The following is an 18,257-nucleotide window of genomic DNA, read 5'->3' as shown; positions in this document are numbered from 1 at the left end:
GGGGGGTTGTGGAGTCTCCCTCTCTGGAGATATTCCAGACCTGCCTGGATGCCAACCTGTGTGATCTGGTCTAGGTGATTCTGCTCTGGCAGGGGGATTGGACTGGCTGAGCTTTGGAGGTCCCTTCCAGCCCCTGACATTCTGTGATTTTTGTATGGGCATGCAGCCCTCCAGTTGTGTCCTGTTACCTGCAAACACAGTGTGTGTGCTCAGCACTGGAGTTAAAAGCCAACTACAGACCCTTTAAAAACGTATTTAGTTTAAAGACAACAAGCACAGACCCTTCTGCAGTATCTCTCTGATCACAGTTGAAGCTCATATGAAGAGTTTTTAATAAAGTAGAGATCAGCTGAGTAATAGAGACTGCACTATAATTTCCTTGAGGAAAAGTAATTCAAATGCTAACCTTTGCCTTGCTTTCAGAGGTAGATGCTTCACCAGTTCAGTCAAAACAAGCACGATTGGGGGCTCTGTTTAGTGCTTGTTTCCTTTTTAAGTTCACAGAATCAAAGAATGGTTTAGGTTGTAAGGGACCTTTAAAGGTCATCTGCTCCAACCCCTCTCTAGCAAGCAGAAACATCTTCAGCTAGAGCAGGCTGCTCGAAGCCCAATCCAACCTGACCTGGAATGCTTCTGCCCCTTCTCTCTGGGCAACTCGTTTCAGTGTTTCCCCAAAATGAAATCGTTAGGATGCATATTCTTATTTAAAACAGGTTTGCTTTTCCAGCCCTTCACCAGGGGGTTTGTTCCCAGCCCCATCCAGCACAAGGAGGTGTCAGCAAGCAGGGCAGTATGGGCTTGAACCCTGTGGATTAGTGAGCATGCTGGGTCAAGCATCATGGACAGCATCAAGAGAGGAATCTGGGGAGGGTTTTGCTTCCTTCTCTGCAGTATAAGAGGGACCAAACTGGGTTTCCATCCCCTGAGGGGACCATGCTGAGCCCAGACTCCTGCTCCCCATTCTCCAAAAGTTGAATCCAGAGCAAAATGTCCAGGCAGCAGCAGCAGCTTCATGGGTAAATTACTTTGATACAGGTCGTGTGCTGGAGGCAGTGACAATGACAGCTTTCAAGACCAATATGTTTGGTGAGGAGGGTGAGAGCTGATCGTGGAGGGAAGGGAGCAGGAAGTCAGCAGCAATCTTTAACAATCTAAATGTCTGCCAGGATTCAAATTTCAGCCTTCAATTGATTTCATGCACCCTGCTGTCTCTGCTCCTCTCTCTGTAGCAATCATTAACTGAACCTGAGCATGTTTATATCGATAATCCTTTTGTTACCAAAAGCCATTAATTTCTGGGGCACCATAAATACAGGTATAATTGTGATGTCATGTTGTCAGAAGCCATTTCAAATGCTTTCCAGAGGCACAGGTACATGTAAAGTGGTAAGTATGCCATAACTAATGGTATTATTAGCTTGATTTACCACCAGCCAGTCAGCTTTGCAAAAAAATCAATCCCCAAGCTCATAAAGCAGCTCCCTAAAATTGACAAATTTTTGCACTATCAATAACAAGAGAAAAGAGGAAGTTACAGGTTTATCTTTTCCTTTCCTGTGATTACTGGGCTGGAAAGGTACTTTACAGATTGCTGTGATAGATAGGAGTGTGTGTTTGAGGCAGAGAGAGGTTAGAGAAGCCACAAGCTATACAAAGTTTGAAGGAAAAAACCCAACAACAAAAAACTCTGAGTGATCTTGAGCCGATTCAGGTGCCACAGCTAGCAAAGACTGTCAGTAGAACAAATGTGGTTATGTTAATGTATTGAACCATTAACACGTGTCCTTATCATAATGGAACTCCACAATGGTAGCTCCTGTCAGATCCCACTCGATACCCAGGGCCTGTTTGTCTGATGCAGGGAAAGACAACTGTATCTGCTGCGTTCCAGCTCGGAACTGACACTTCGATTTGAAATCACCCCCAGAACACCTCAGCCTGAGTCTGAGCTTCTCCCTGCTGCTCTCTGCTATTTGTCATGTTTCTCTAGGAGTGTACTGAAGAGATGTTACAGGCAATCTGCTGCAGTCTGTGCGTGTGGTGCATTTGACCTCTGGACAAGAAAGGAGTTTCATCCTCCAGTGCTTTTAATTCTTATGCTTGCAGAGCCCGAATCTGTTGCTCGCATTAAAATAGTGATGTCTCGTTAATGCTGAGGAGCAGTGACCCACATAGCACAATGGATTCATCCTGCTGTTTCCCAGCTTTCTCTTCATGTATCTCTTAGCAGCAGATCAACTCAGAAATCATTTAATCAGTCTACCAATGCAGCCTTCTTGTCAGTAGTCTGAATCCTGAAAAATTCCAGGATCTCCTTGGGCAGCACTGCACAAAATAGGTTTGGGCCTGATACTGGATACTCAAACTCTGAAAAATGGAGCTCCCAGACTGCCAGCTTGCACGCAGGAAAATCCTAACAGGGAAAGCAGGGTCTGGCAATTGTCTTGGATTTGGAGGCTGTTGGGGCTGTGGTCTGGTGCAGAGCACAAACCTGTCCCTGTTTGTTAGCGTTGCTGAAGCGCTCTGCAGGCGGTTACAGAAAGCAGTGCCCTTTTGTTCCCCCTGCGAAGGAACAAGCTCTCGGTGCCTTTTTGCTGTTCCCATGGGCTGAGGCTGCAGCCTGAACAGTTTATGAAAGTCAGTGCTATGCAAATGTCAATCATATCCTTGCTCTGTTTATTTGCAGTATTTACCTGTTTACTGAAGCTCTTGCTGTCTCTTTGAAGCCTGATGGAGCTGACCAGGCCAACCGAGCTCCAAAGGAACAGAACACTTTGTTAGTGATATGCTTAATACAGTTTTTTTCCTCTTGTAGATGCAAGATTTACGGAATACAGAAGGAGCCCAGTATAGTTCCCATCCTCAGATGGCAACCATGAGGCCAAGGGTTCAAGCTGCAGATATTAGGCAGCCAGGAATGATGCAGCACGGGCAGCTGACTACTATTAACCAGTCCCAGCTCAGTGCACAGCTTGGTTTGAATATGGGTGGAAACAGTGTTCCTCACAACTCGCCCTCTCCACCTGGAAGCAAATCTGCAACTCCTTCACCATCCAGTTCAGTCCATGAAGATGAAGGAGAAGATAGCTCTAAGGTAGGCTTAGATGCTAGGATTATTGTCAAAATGGTGGATATTTTTAGGACCTGCTAAATGAATCACATGGCTGCAGCTATTAAGGTGACACTTGATACGTTGATGGTGGTTGAATGGAGTGAACAAAGGGTTACAAACGCAGAACTTAGAGTTTCCAGTCAATTCTTCAGGCAGCTCGAGTAAATGACATCATTCCTCTTCGTGAGAACAAACTGGAACCCTGTAACTCTCTGGATTGCACAGAGGAGATGTTTGTTCCCAGTTAAAGATCAAGTTACCACCATAAAAGGTATGAGCAGTCTGTACAATATCTGCTGGCGTTTGCCACTTGGTCACAGGGTGAGGAAACAGAACATCACAGCAACCAGAACAGAAAGGTCCTCTGTGAACTTAAAAAGTCTCACCATGAAAACCTTGAAGACCTACCCTGCATTTGCACTTGGGGAGGTGGCAACGCTCCGTCAGCACGTTTCTAAGCTGCGTTTCAGTGTCACTACAGGCATGAAGTAATATTAGTCATTGCATGATTCATTTCTTCAAAGGGTAAAAGTCAACTTACACAGCAGCTTTTTGCACGTGAAAGTCACCCCAGGTCCTGAAAGCCTCCCCAGAAATGCACAAGTACATCATCTTAATGCTTTCAGACAGAGAGAGACAGAAAGGTTGAGACTTAGCACAAAGCAGGAATAGAGCACACCAAAATGGAGAGCCTCTCTAGCTCTATTTTATGCTCCCTACAAAAGAGCAGTCCTGTTACAGCGTGTACCATGGCCATGTCTTGTGGGGGAAAGCTGCAGACTTGAGAGGAATGTGAAGCAAACATGTTTTGAGTCACTGAGGAGGTATAATCCAGGGCAAGAAATGTAAGTCTGATTTGTTTTCAAATGATGCTGGTTTTTTCATGCCTCAAGCTATAAAATAATCATGTAATTGGAGACGTATGCTTTACTACATTGTTGAATAAATTCTACTTCAAAAGTTTTATTCCAGGGACTCTTCCCTGATTTCACAAACTTTTGGGTTGCAAAATTACTGAATAATTCATACATTTTAAATGAGCACTTCCTTACTGAGGGAAGCTTTAGAATGCAGCTATGTAAAAATAATTCTGAGCAGCCTTTACTTTGTCAGAACAATTTTTGTGCTGCTCCTGTTGCTTTGCTAATGTTTTTACATATATTGGTGGGAGTGTGCAAGATGCTTTAAATGTCTGGAGACAACATCCACTCAAGTAATTAAGGCACCCTTCCTGCTTCTGTCTAATATGCCAATTAGTGAACTCTCATTCTCCAGGTGTTTATTCACTGCAGCACTTGGGTGCTAGCAGAAGTGTAGGGTTGTGGGTTTGGGCAGTCAGTACTCATAGAATCAACCAGGTTGGAAGAGACCTCCAAGCTCATCCAGTCCAACCTAGCACCCAGTCCTGGCCAATCAACCAGACCATGGCACTAAGTGCCCCAGCCAGGCTTTGCTTAAGCACCTCCAGGGATGGTGACTCCACCACCTCCCTGGGCAGCCCATTCCAATGCCAATCACTCTCTCTGACAACAACTTCCTCCTAACTGCCAGCCTAAACCTCCCCTGGCACAACTTGAGACTGTGTCCCCTTGTTCTGGTGCTGTTTGTCAGGGAGAAGAGACCAACCCCACCTGGCCACAACTTCCTTTCCAGGTAGTGGTACATGGCAATGAGGTCTGCCCTGAGCCTCCTCTGCTGCAGGCTGCACACCCCCAGCTCCCTCAGCCTCTCCTCATAGGGTTTGTGTTCCAGGCCTTTACATCTCAAGCTGTAAAGCCATAAAGAAATAATTAAGCATTTCAGAACAAATCCAATTTGGTCCTTTTTTTTTTCCTGTGGAAGGCTGTTTATATAGTGTGAAGCTTTTTAACAAGCCAGGTTGTTTTGGGAAGCTCTCTTTAACGTTCTCTCGTGCTCAGTCAAGGCAGAAAAAGATGAGGAAAAGGCACAATGCACAGCACAGAATTAAATTTGCTCTGCTGAAGCTGATGCCTTGCCTTAAAATTCCACAGCTGTCATTTCTCTGCTAAGAGAAATATTTTCAGGGATATTAACTTTGATTATTAATAATAGAAGGCTTAAATTGATCTCCAGTTATTGAACTGAAAGTTTGAAGGGGGGGGTGCAGGTGATGCCATAGCTGTCTTCTGTGATATTTCCCTGGAGGTGTTGAAGAAAAGCCTGGCTGGGGCACTTAGTGCCATGGTCTGGTTGACTGGATAGGGCTGGGTGCTAGGTTGGACTGGATGAGCTTGGAGGTCTCTTCCAATCTGGTTGATTCTATGATTCTTAGGTCTTCATGGCCACCATTGGAGATGGGCAATGGCATGGCACACCTGATCTGATGCAGTGGTTCTGCTGTGGTTCTCTCTGTAAAAAACAGGAGGGCCTGAATAATCAGCCTAAAAGTTAGTGTGTTGCTGTAGTTCATGATTTAACCCTCTCTGTGTATCTTTCTATCCCGTTGCTCTTCCTGGAAGCCACAGTGGGGTGAGTCTAGATGGTTAGAATAGCCCAGATTTCCATGGAGATCTTTCTGCCCTGCAGCTACAGCATGACATTCTCTCAGAGCTGCTTAGGATAGCCCTGTAAGGGTGGTTCTCACACCAGAAACCTCCCTCCCACAACAGAAGACACTGGATGGGGACAGGAAGAGATAGAAGAGCAATTCTGTCTCCTGTGAGATCCTTTATCTGTTGCCCAAATATAACTGGTAAATTTGGAGTGTTCCCTTTGGTTTATGACCTCTCCTGCAGATGTGTGCTATTGCTTGGTCTAGAGCAGGGCCAGAGCTCCTTAGGCAGTCCTTCAGTAGGAGTGCATGCGTTGGCAGTCGTGTCGTAGCTGCTGGAGTTCACCATTTTGAGCAGCTTCATGAAGTTGCTAAGATGTTCCTGCCACGAGGACTGTGTTAAAAAATCACCTCCCTCTGAATTCACTGTGCTGTTAATAGTCACAGTGATGTTCTCCCTGTTTAACCATCAGGAGAACTTTGCCTATGTACCCACACTGACCAAAAAGACAGTTTTTCAAATGGGAAATCAGCTCAGTGTCAGATGTCCTCCCCCCTCAGTTTGTAGCCACTGGACACCCAGCCTGATGTGTGAAGGAGGAGCCACTGGCCCTTTTCTAGCAGATTTGGTAGAGCAGTCTCTGACAGCTGCATCTCTAGTTCTACCTGCAGAAACAAAATACAGACACTCTAAATGTCCTCTTCGTGTTTGCTTGAGTATATAAAGAGGATGACAGCAGGTATGAGCAAATGTGTATCTTGCATACATTTGGACTAGAAATGCAGTTGTATCCCTGCTGAACCACTGATTGCCATGCATGGAGGAAAGGACCATTTCAGCTTCATGTACATGTTCCAAATGCCAGTAATAAGGAAACTTCCCAAACTGATGCAGTTGTTCATGTACTGAACTTCTTGGATGCTCATTCTGTGCAAATCCTCCAATTGGTCAAAGCCTTATCCAACACACAGAACTAATGGCAGCAGCCTCCAAATGTCTTTTGGCAATGCTCATTCTCATAAAGGCTCTTTCAGACAGACTTTCTCTGACTTTAAATACCATCTATTGCCTTGCACATGAAGGAAAAAAGGGAAGGAGTTGCATTCTAGGGGGCACAGATGCCCTACCCACTGTTGCTGTCAAAGCAAGACAGCTGAGGTTGCTTGGCCATAAGATCAGTGACCACAGTAGTATTTTTATGAGGCTATCAGAAAGCTTCTAAGCATAGAACTATGAAATGTAGGCTCAGACCAAAGCTAAAAGTGGTGCAGGGCCCTCTCTCTCCTTAATTCTTCTAAGTCTAGCACGTGGGATTATGGTTAGATAGGTTTTTAAAGGGAGAAATGAAAACCCAGGAGTTGTAAGTAACTATAAAAGCAATTGCAAACCAAGAGGCCACTTTCCACAGGCTTTACTCTGACCACCTCCCCAGTGGAACACTGCATCCATGCAGTGCTTGCCACCACTCATGCCGTTGGCTCATTAACCCTGCAGTCAGTCACGGCCCCGCACAGCTGTGAGCCGCTGGAAGCGTTGCTGGTTTGCGCCTGTGCGTTTGTCCATAGCTGGGTAACAGAGCTCCTCCCACGCTCCCGTGGATGTCACTTAGGAGAGGCTTTCAAATAATGGATTGTTAGAGGGAAGTGGGGAAGAATGAAGTGGCAGGAAGAGGAGGGCTGGAGGAGTGCTGCAGCTTACTCTCTTTATGCGGCGGAGGCTTTGCAATATTGACTTTATATGATAAGAGTTATAAGTCGAATTGGCTGTTGTCTGCTCAGCCTATTATGCAGATGGTGCTTGATTAAAATCTATTTTAAACTACAGCCATTACTGCAAGATAGTGTGCATCAAACAGCTCTCCTAGCTCCATTAAAGGCTTTGGTACCATTGCAGTTTATTTTAAACATGCTTATAGACGTTTTCCAGCTTCTCAGGGGACGTTTAGATATCAACCATGTGCCTTCCTTGATAGTTTTAAATCCTGCTCTGGATATTCTTGTGATCTATTATGTGTGCAACGTGGTTAATGCACACCTTTTTTTTTTTTTAAGTGAAAGATTATTGCTTTCTTGTGATAAATAAGTTAAATACATCACCATAATTAAGCAATAAGCTGTGACAGGAGGTGGATTACCATGAGCTAACTACACCTCCAGGGATTTTGAGGCACAAGCAGAATATATATGGTTTTTATTTTATTTCCCATCTGTCTCTGCTTTGGTGGTTAGGAGTGGAGTCTATGAAGCTGATAGACTGATGGGAGCATAAGGTAGGCCATCATCTCAGCCATTTGCAAGGTTATTAGGAGTGGAATTCTGGTATTCTTTTTATTTGGTTATTTTCATAGAAGACAAACAGAATTTCCCCTGTGAGCATTCACTTTTTAACAGTGGAGTTGGGAAGTCTCTTGATCATTTAGGTTGGAGAATAAGGGTTTAGAGCTGTTCTCACAACAGCTTGCCAAAAGTCTTCTCACACCAGTTCCTTCAGCAAATCACCTGGTTTAAAGGTAGTTTAATGTGGTACCCTAGTATACAGACAACTTTTAAATCTCATTGCTCCAAAACTACTCTGCACTGGGAACATTGCTTTTATATGAGTGAAGGGAAAAACTACACCGCTAAATCCTGGTAGATTAGAACAGACAGTCCAAAGGAGTCTAAACCATCTGTACTGAATCATAGTATCAGTCAGGATTGGAAGGCATCACAAGGATCAGCCAGTTCCAACCCCCCTGCCATGCCCAGGGACACCCTACCCTAGAGCAGGCTGCCCACAGCCTCCTCCAGCCTGGCCTTAAACACCTCCAGGGATGAGGCTTCCACCACCTCCCTGGGCAACCCCTTCCAGGCTCTCACCACCCTCATGCTGAACAACTTCCTCCTCACGGCCAGCCTGAACCTCCCTACCTCCAGCTTTGATCCATTCCCCCCAGTCCTGTCATTCCCTGTGATCCTAAAAAGTCCCTCCCCAGCCTTTTTGTGGGCCCCCTTCAGATACTGAAAGGCCACAAGAAAGTCACCTAAGCTACTGGGAAAGCTTAGTTTCTTCAGACTTTAATTAGGAGATGTGTAGTGGAATGTCTCCTACCTGAATCATTTCATTCACTACCAGATTCTCTTCAAAGCCCCTAGAAGGTGTCCCACCAGTTGCAGTAGACATTGATTTGAGCAATGGGGGAAAGGGTGAGGATGAGGGACAGGTAGAAATGGCAACTCCCTGCTGTCTGTAGGTGTTTCACATGGCTGAGCTGGTGGTCAGGCTGTAATGAAACTCATTTCAATTTCCTCATGGTATGCATGTTACAGCCATTAGCAGTAAAACTTAGAAGAGGTGGAAAGATGACCAGGTGAGCTATCAATGAGATCATGACAATGATATGAAAGCAAAATACAAAGCACTTTGAGGGCAAAAGTTACCTCATCTGGAATGCTTTGGGATTTTTCCTGTGTGGGGTGTTGTCAAGGATGTCTGCAGTATCCCAACTCTCTGTGTATCACAGAAGCTGTGACAACGAATGGACTGAATGAAATTAGCCTCTTTTGTTATAGCACTCTTCTGATTTTATGTTGCAGGTCAATGGTGGAGAGAAGAGACCTGCTTCAGATATGGGAAAGAAACCCAAAACTCCCAAGAAGAAGAAGAAGAAGGACCCAAATGAGCCACAGAAGCCTGTGTCTGCCTATGCATTGTTCTTTCGGGACACTCAAGCAGCCATCAAAGGCCAAAACCCCAATGCTACTTTTGGTGAAGTCTCTAAAATTGTAGCTTCAATGTGGGATGGCTTAGGAGAAGAACAAAAACAGGTACAAAATGTGCTGTAGCTCAGAGGCTTTGTTTCTGGGAGGTGCTATCAGGGTCATCTAAGCACTGTAGGCAGCTGCTTTTGCTTGCTGGGATGAAAGCTGAATATGTGCCATCTCCTTTTAAGATGATTCAGAGGGGCTGGGTTGAGGAGAGTGTTGTTTCATTTCTTCTGTTCTTCTAGGTTTGGGGTTGCCACAAGATTTTGGGTTGGTTTATGCCAAAATTGGTGGGCTTAAGATTTTGTGATGCTGTTGCTCTCTCTATGACTATGCTGTGTGAGAGGACCTGGCTGCCACACCTGTGCAGTGGGACCTTCCATAGATCTGAGCTCCCAGGTGCATGTGGTCCCCTGTCCCATGATGCCAGGAAGGGACCTGAGCTCACATCTTCTCCTGGCCCACTGGGTTTTTATGGGAGGAATTAGAGGTGTGTTGACCCAATGGTTTAGGTTTGGGGTCCCCAGTTTAAGAGAGACAGGGATCTGCTGGAGAGAGTCCAAGGGAGGCTATGAGGATGATGAGGGAACTGGAGCACTGCCTGACGAGGAGAGGCTGAGGGACCTGGGGCTGCTTAGTCTGGAGAAGAGAAGACTGAGAGGGGATTTAATCAATGTGTATAAACATGTGAGGGCTGGGGGTCAGGAGGTGGGGGGGAAACAGGCTCTGCTCACTTGCTCCCTGGGATAGAACAAGGATGTGAGCTGCAGCACAGGAGGTTCTAGCTCAACACAAGGGGGGACTTCTTTACTGTAATGGTCGAGAGCACTGGCACAGGCTGCCCAGAGAGGATGTGGAGTGTCCTTCTCTGGAGCCTTTCAAGACCTGTCTGGATGTGTTCCTGTGTGCCCTGAGCTAGATTGTGTGGTCCTGCTGTGGTGGGGTGTTGGACTGGATGATCTCTTTGAGTCCCTTCCAACCCCTGACATGCTGTGAGCCTGTGATGGGCTCTAGGATAGATCTTGACAAATCAACAGTGTTCTGGGATATTCCCAGCATACATGTGGGCTGTGGAAATCACATCCCATAGTTGCTTCTGCCTTCCATAGAAAGGCCTTGGTTCTGCAGGGAGGTTGGCACAGGTGGATCCAAACCTTGGACTGGCTGAAGAACCAAAATGATTCTGCCTGGTATCCATGGCTGAATAAGGTCAGCGTTTGGGAGGTTTAACTGGAGGAAAGATAACTTCCTGTGTAAGGGATCAAAGAAATGGCATATTTGGGTTATTTTCTTGGGCTGTCTTTTCCTTCTCCCTTTTTTTCCTATATCCAGCAGAGACCAAGGTTATGTCATAGAATTATTTTGGTTGAAGAAGACCTCTAAGATGAAGTCCAACTGTTGAAGAGTAGTTCAAGACTGTATCATGGAGATAAACCTAAAAGACTATAAAATACACATTTCCTTTGGGCTTGGCATGTCCTTAGCCATACCAGCAGAGAACTGAAGTCTCCCCACAGAATTCCATTGAAGTGCAGTGCAGAAACCCCCTAATTTCCAGCTTTAACTTGGATTTGCTCTTTGTGGTTGAAAGCAATAATTGAATAAGTCCTACACTGCAATGGCAGAAAAATATTTATTCTCCTTATCTCTGTTGCCCTTAATTGAAGTCAGAGCAGAGCAGAAGGATGTGTGATGGAATCCACGTGACATCTCCATGCAAAAAGAATGGCTACAACTCCATTTGCAAGCCAATTACTCCAAGAGTTTGAGTTAGCAGAGCTTTGTTGCTCTTTGACTTGTTTTGCCTATTCATTATCATCTATTAAGCAGATTGTTGAAGCTCCAAGCCCAGGCCCTTTCTAATCCAGCACAGCAGAGGAAGAATAAAAGATAGTTCCTATTTAAAACCCAAAAGAAATAAATTAGCAACCCTATTTTCTAGAATAAATTTAAACTCCTCCTTTGTTTCATTAGGGATCTAAGAGTCCAAACTAATGATTACAAGACATCTTAACTGACTGGAGCCTGTACTTTAAAGGCCTTATTTTTCAGATCCAGAGCATTATGATTCTATGAGGAGAGACTGAGGGAGTTGGGGCTGTTCAGACTGGAGAGGAGAAGGCTCCCAGGTGTCCTTATTGTGGCTTTTCAGTATCTTAATGGGGCTACAAGGAAGCTGGGGAGGGACTTTTTTGGCTGCCAGGTAGGGATAGGACTGGGGGAAATGGAACAAAGCTGGAAATGGGGAGATTCAGACTGGATGTGAGGAAGAAGTTCTTCCCTATGAGAGTGGTGAGAGCCTGGAATGGGTTGCCCAGGGAGGCGTTGGAAGCCTCATCCCTGGAGGTGTTTAAGACCAGGCTGGATGAGGCTGTGTGCAGCCTGATCTAGTGTGAGGTGTCCCTGCCCATGCTGCAGCTGCAGCAACAGTACACTGAGGTACATCCTCCTCAGCACTGTAGCCACAGCACAGGGATATTTTCAGTGGCTTCTCTAGTTCCTCTCATGACCACAAACACTAATTTCTCCATAGCCTGTACTATACTCCTGTGCATCCCATTTTTATAGCTTATTTATGTACACCTGTGCCCTTTGCACACATTTTTACTGCAAGGAGGAGGAAAATAGCCCCCAGGAAAGAGGGTTCCTCATGCTAAATGGTTGAGTCTCTGGCTTTCAGACAGAATGCTGGTTCAAACTGGGTAAAAAGGCTACTTAGGGCATTTTCTGTCCTGAGATGAAAAAGGAAAGTCATTTTAAATCAGTACCAGATGTGTGTGTACTAAATGAACCTTAAGTTTCTAATTGGAGTCCTAGTAAAGCTGCAATAGATGTGGCAAATTACAAACAAAATGTTCTTGTTTACATTAGTGTAACTTTCAAACTTCAGCCACAGACTGTAATCAATGAGCTATTATTCTAAAGACAGGCTGGGATGTCTGCTCAGCACTCAGCAGAATTAATCCCTGGTGTAACTTCAGTGACTTCACTGGAACTCTAGCAAGAATTAATCTGGCCTCCTATCAACAGCTTAGCATATCATAGAATCAACCAGGTTGGAAGAGAGCTCCAAGCTCATCCAGGCCAACCTAGCACCCAGCCCTGGCTAATCAACCAGGCCATGGCACTAAGTGCCTCATCCAGGCTTTGCTTCAACATCTTCAGGCACAGCGACTCCACCACCTCCCTGGGCAGCCCATTCCAATGCCAATCACTCTCTCTGCCAACAACTTCCTCCTAGCATCCAGCCTAGACCTGCCCTGGCACAGTTTGAGGCTGTGTCCCCTTGTTCTGTTGCTGGTTGCCTGGCAGCAGAGCCCAACCCCACCTGGCTACAGCCTCCCTGCAGGTAGTTGTAGACAGCAATGAGCTCTGCCCTGAGCCTCCTCTTCTGCAGGCTGCACACCCCCAGCTCCCTCAGCCTCTCCTTGTAGGATTTGTGTCCCAGGCCCCTCCCCGGCCTTGCTGCCCTTCTCTGGACACCTTCCAGCACCTCAACATCTCTCTTCAATTGAGGAGCCCAGAACTGGACACAGCACTCCAGGGGTGGCCTGAGCAGTGCTGAGCACAGGGTCAGAAGAACCTCCCTTGTCCTGCTGCCCACACTGCTCCTAAGCCAGCCCAGGATGCCATTGGCTCTGCTGCCCACCTGGGCACTGCTGCCTCCTCTTCAGCTCCTCTCTCCCAACACCCCCAGCTCCCTCTCTGCCTGGCTGCTCTCAGCCACTCTGGCCCCAGCCTGTAGTGCTGCTTGGGGTTGTTGTGGCCAAAGCGCAGAACCCTGCACTTGGCCTTGTTCAGTCTCATCCGATTGGCCTCTGCCCACCCATCCAGCCTGGCCAGGTCCCTCTGCAGAGCTCTGCTCCCCTCCACAGATGTGCATGCAGAGCTGCATAGGTGTGCTTGCTTCAATGCTAGACCTGCCCTGCACGAAGGAGGATGGGTTCACCTAAAGAACCCACAGCTCAAGCATCAGAGGAAGCTGGTGAAGCAACTGCTTGAGTGCTGTAGCATATGCCTTCTTTTGGGCTGCATCATTCATACCCAGCAATATTAGCTGCAAGAGTTCAGCTCAATAGCAACACCTCATTATTTTATCCCTCAGTATTTATTCCTACGTTTGACGCCTCATGAAATTACTGTTAATGTGTTTATATAAGGGCAGATCTGACACAAGTGGGAAGGATTTAATTTCCCACTCATTCTTTCCTGCTGATGTGTCCTCTTCCCTTGGTAGAAGTGGCAAGTGTAAATAGTTAATTTGCTTCAATTATGAGCCTGTCCTGCTAAATTAGAAGCAGCAGGGATATGAAGAGCTGGAATTATACTTAGGAGGCAGCAGATAAATCCTCAGAGCTCACAAAATCCACTCATTTTGCTCCTCATTGGTGCTCAAAGACCCTCTAGATAAAAGCTGTAGCTTATTCTTTAACATCTGATGGAACTTGGGTTGTTTGCTACCAATGCTTAAGTTCGCCGAAGTCCTCCTGCATTAGTGTCAACATTTGTGATGCTGTTACCATTTTGGCTGTAACCTATAAGCTTCCAAGGCTTTCTCTTTTGGTCACTAAAAATAACCCAGGCTGATCTGGGCATGAGAAATAACATAGCATGGTTTATAAGTTTTACTTTTGGGCACTGGGGTGTTTCAGATGTAAGAGCAGATTCTTCTGTGCCAAGGTGGATCAGGAGGGGGTTTACAAGTAATGCTGGACACTTTATGTCTCCAAAGCTTCTCTTGGGATGTGAGATCCCACAAGTCAGACCAAAATGGATCCAAAAGCAGAGGGATTCCAGCATTGTTGTGCTTTTCTCTGGAATTGCTACAACAGGTCCATAGCCTTCACATTCTACTCATTCTTCTTCCCCACCCTTTATCCATATGTTTGAGCTACATAGGAGGACAGCTTAAAGCACTTGTGTGTGAAACTGGATTTAAGCCCAATTATTGCACTCCAGTCAGGCTCATATCCTTATTTTTAAAGAAAATGATACCAGCAAGTGCAAATAATCACCACAGAAAGCCTGTGTTTGGTGTCATTTGTTTTCATAGAATCAAGCAGGTTGGAAGAGAGCTCCAAGCTCATCCAGGCCAACCTAGCACCCAGCCCTGACTAATCAACCAGACCATGGCACTAAGTGTCTCATCCAGGCTTTGATTCAACACCTCCAGGGGTGGTGACTCCACCACCTCCCTGGGCAGCCCATTCCAATGCCAATCACTCTCTCTGACAACAACTTCCTCCTAACATCCAGCCTAGACCTCCCCTGGCACAACTTGAAACTGTGTCCCCTTGTTCTGTTGCTGCTTGCCTGGCACCAGAGCCCAACCCCACCTGGCTACAGCCTCCCTGCAGGTAGCTGCAGACAGCAATGAGCTCTGCCCTGAGCCTCCTCTGCTGCAGGCTGCACACCCCCAGCTCCCTCAGCCTCTCCTCACAGGGCTCTGCTCCAGGCCCCTCCCCAGCCTTGCTGCCCTGCTCTGGACACCTTCTAGCACCTCAACATCTCTCTTGAATTGAGGGGTCCAGGACTGGACACAGCACTTAAAGTACCAAATATACAGTCCTGCTCCTGCAAGCATCAAGCCTGTGAGGTCAAGTTTAGGCCTGGCTTAAATGGCTGCAATTCCCAGTGATGTCCATCGAGTCTCACTCTGTGCTAGAGCTGAACCTGGCCTGTGATCTTTCCCCTGCACGCCAGAGAGATGGATTTATTTCCTTCCCCTAAGCCTCCAGTATGTCATCAGTGTCTTTTTCATGCTCTACAGTCAAAGGGACTGCTGAGCCATACAGCTAGCCCTGGGCCTCTTTCTGTTTCTCCATGTACCTAGATTAAAAATCAAATGGTAACATATTTCAGTACCCATTAAGCAATTCTGGGGCTGTTTTTTACCCCTGGCTCCTGTGGGAATATCTCTCTTTGTATTTCAGAGGAGTGTGTGCAGCTCTAAGGTGCCTTTGCTGCAGAACCAGCAGATTAAAACTAGAGATATGTCTCCCCCTTGGAAAAAAACACAAGTCTTCTCCATCAGCATAGCTGTGTAGAGCCAGGAATGAAAAGTCTGAAAGTGGAATTTAATTCTGGATTGCAGCCTACTGTATTTTATCAGATGCCATTCCTGTAACCAGAGCCTGTGAAAGTGACGCTCCCATGGGTGGTAACACTGTGGAGACCAGAAGGACAAAATGGGTCACAGTGCTCTTTGATTTGCTAATTTTGCCTGCACTGGCTTGGGAAAGGTTTGGAATGCTGCCATCAGAACGAATGTGGGCAATTTCACATTTAAAAGACAAATGTAATTTGCTTGCAAGTGTCAGCTCTAAAGAGACATCCATGAGATAAAGTGGAAGCTTCTCCTCCTTTGTCATCCCTGTACCAGCTCTTTAGGTAAAGCCTGGTTCTTTGTCAGCTAGGAGGCACAAAGCTTTTTTTCAGGCTACCTGAGGCACATATTCTGAAAGCCTCTTTTTTTCTCCTGGGAGCATCATCAGTCAGTCAGCTCACTCTTTCCAAGTCTCTAGTATCAAAGGGGGCTGTGGCCAGTGGTGCCTTCTTCCACTAGCATCTGATACTCAAAACTGAAGATAAGTTTGCAGATGTTTGGGGGCCTCTTTTTGTTCTTGTGATGACCATAGAATTGCAGAATCAACCAGGTTGGAAGAGAGCTCCAAGCTCATCCAGCCCAACCTAGCACCCAGCCCTATTCAATCAACCAGACCATGGCACTAAGTGTCTCATCCAGGCTTTGCGTGAAGACCTTCAGGTACTGTGCCTCCACCACCTCCCTGGGCAGCCCATTCCAATGCCAATCACTCTCTCTGACAACAACTTCCTAACAACATGCAGCCTAGACTTCCCCTGGCACAACTTGAGACTGTGTCCCCTTGTTCTGTTGCTGGTTGCCTGGGAGAACAGCCCAACCCCACCTGGCTACAGCCTCCCTTCAGGGAGCTGCAGACAGCAACGAGCTCTGCCCTGAGCCTCTTCTGCTGCAGGCTGCACAGCCCCAGCTCCCTCAGTCTCTCCTCACAGGGCTGTGCTCCAGGCCTCTCAGCACTTGAGCTGAAGAATGTCATTGCAGTGGCCAGGGGGCTGGTCCCAAGCTCTTAGGTTAGCGATGGGGGAGCCCAGGGCATTTCTTTCCCCAGTGCCCTAATCCAAATGCTACCTTATGTACTTATGGAACAACTGCTACGAGGAGAGCCTGAGGCAGTTGGGGTGTTCAGTCTGGAGAGCAAAAGGCTCCCAGGTAACCACATTGTGGCCTTTCAGTATATTAAGGGAGCTACAAGAAAGCTGGGGAGGGACTTTTTAGGCTGTCAGGTAGGGATAGGACAGGGGGAAATGGAACAAAGCTGGAAATGGGCAGATTCAGACTGGATGTTAGGAAGAAGTTCTTCCCCACGAGAGTGGTGAGAGCCTGGAAGGGGTTGCCCAGGCAGGTGTTGGAAGGCTCATCCCTGAAGGTGTTTAAGACCAGGCTGGATGAGATGAGGCTCTGAACAGCCTGATCTAGTGTGAGTTGTCCCTGCCCACAGCAGTGGGGTTGGAACTGGCTGATCCTTGTGGTCCTTTCCAACCCTGACTGATTCTGTGATTCTATTTATGCACACAAGGTAGAGCTTCATGCTTACTTCTTTCAGAAAATACCTTCTGCATTGCTTCACATTTTCCTGAGCAGCATTAGAGAACTTGGAGCTACCTTACTGGGTGCACTTTGGAGATGTAATTAAACAATAAACTATGAACCTAGATATTAGCCTGTGTAAATTTGCATTCGTGGAGCACAGTAGGGAAATAATGCAGGCAGCTTCCATTTGCAGACAAACGAATGTAATCTTGCTGGTTTGGGCTACAACAAGCTGAAGGGAATAGACATATATGATGCTGACCCACCCTGCATAGACAAACTGTTCTTTCTGCCAACATTCAATTTCCACAACTGGGACAATATAGAAAAATAAGACATTGTGTAAGGAAACAAATTTGCTGCTGCATCAGAATGGGCCTTTATGGCCTGAATGACAGTCAGTTGGCATTCAATTATCATGGTAATTGAATTAAAGCAAGGTAGAAATGACTTAATTCTGTAAGTCCATGTTGCTGACAAGTTACTTATTAAATATTTGTTGCTTGCTTGGCAGAGGAGGGGAAAATGACCTTCTGAAAGATTTCTGAGACATTAAAAATAAAACTAAATATTGCCACTGGAGTTAAAGCAACAGAACAGAAACCTGCTTCTGCTTACAGGGACAATGTGAAATGATTGGCAATGAGGTGGCTCATCATTTGGCCCTGTCTTAAGCAAGAAGCTCCAAAGAGCTTAGCCATTTTCTAGAGCTTACTTGCATGATGACACAAGACATTTTCTTCCCCAAAAGCACTGGATGTTAGGAGGAAGTTGTTAGCAGAGAGAGTGATTGGCACTGGAATGGGCTGCCCAGGCAGGTGGTAGAGTCGCCATGCCTGGAGGTGTTGAAGCCAAGGCTGGCTGGGGCATTTAGTGCCATGGTCTGGTTGATTGGCCAGGGCTGGGTGCTAGGTTGGACTGGCTGAGCTTAGAGGTCTCTTCCAACCTGGTTGATTCTATGACTTCAAGGATGCAGCTTTGTTATACTTACACCAAACTATTGAAACCTGAGGGCTAAACATTCTAACAGCTGAAAAGAGAAAACAAAAATAGGTTGAGAGGGGCAGGGGGAGCTTGCTCATACCTTTAGAGGTGCTGCTAGAGGTACTGAGGATGCTCCTCACTTGTCCTCCCTTTCTAAGCCCTCAGTACAAGTTCAGTCCAGCACAAAGGCAGTGAACTTCTGCCCACAACTGCATTCATTTGCCTTCAGAGAAAAATACTGACAGCCAGACCTTGTTGTTCCTCATGAAAAT

At 46.3% G+C, this 18,257-nt stretch overlaps 1 protein-coding gene and 1 long non-coding RNA gene across 6 annotated transcripts in view; one reads left to right on the top strand and one right to left on the bottom strand.

Annotated features, from left to right (window-relative positions):
* The window catches only part of LOC135189789 (uncharacterized), a 122,724-nt gene that overhangs the window by 30,489 nt on the left and 73,978 nt on the right, over positions 1-18,257 (bottom strand). The window lies entirely within an intron of this gene.
* Positions 1-18,257, top strand: part of TOX (thymocyte selection associated high mobility group box) — a 232,783-nt gene that overhangs the window by 191,001 nt on the left and 23,525 nt on the right. For all 4 annotated transcript variants that reach the window (XM_064170508.1, XM_064170507.1, XM_064170511.1 and 1 more), the window contains exons 4-5: positions 2,816-3,094; positions 9,201-9,431. In XM_064170508.1, coding sequence (XP_064026578.1) covers positions 2,816-3,094; positions 9,201-9,431 — 510 coding nt within the window. The remainder of the gene's footprint in view (positions 1-2,815; positions 3,095-9,200; positions 9,432-18,257) is intronic.

This window comes from Pogoniulus pusillus, chromosome 34 (assembly GCF_015220805.1).
Source record: "Pogoniulus pusillus isolate bPogPus1 chromosome 34, bPogPus1.pri, whole genome shotgun sequence".
NCBI lineage: Eukaryota > Metazoa > Chordata > Aves > Piciformes > Lybiidae > Pogoniulus > Pogoniulus pusillus.
The sequence above is the reverse complement of the archived record's forward strand: the minus strand, read 5'-3'. Positions and strand labels throughout refer to the sequence as shown.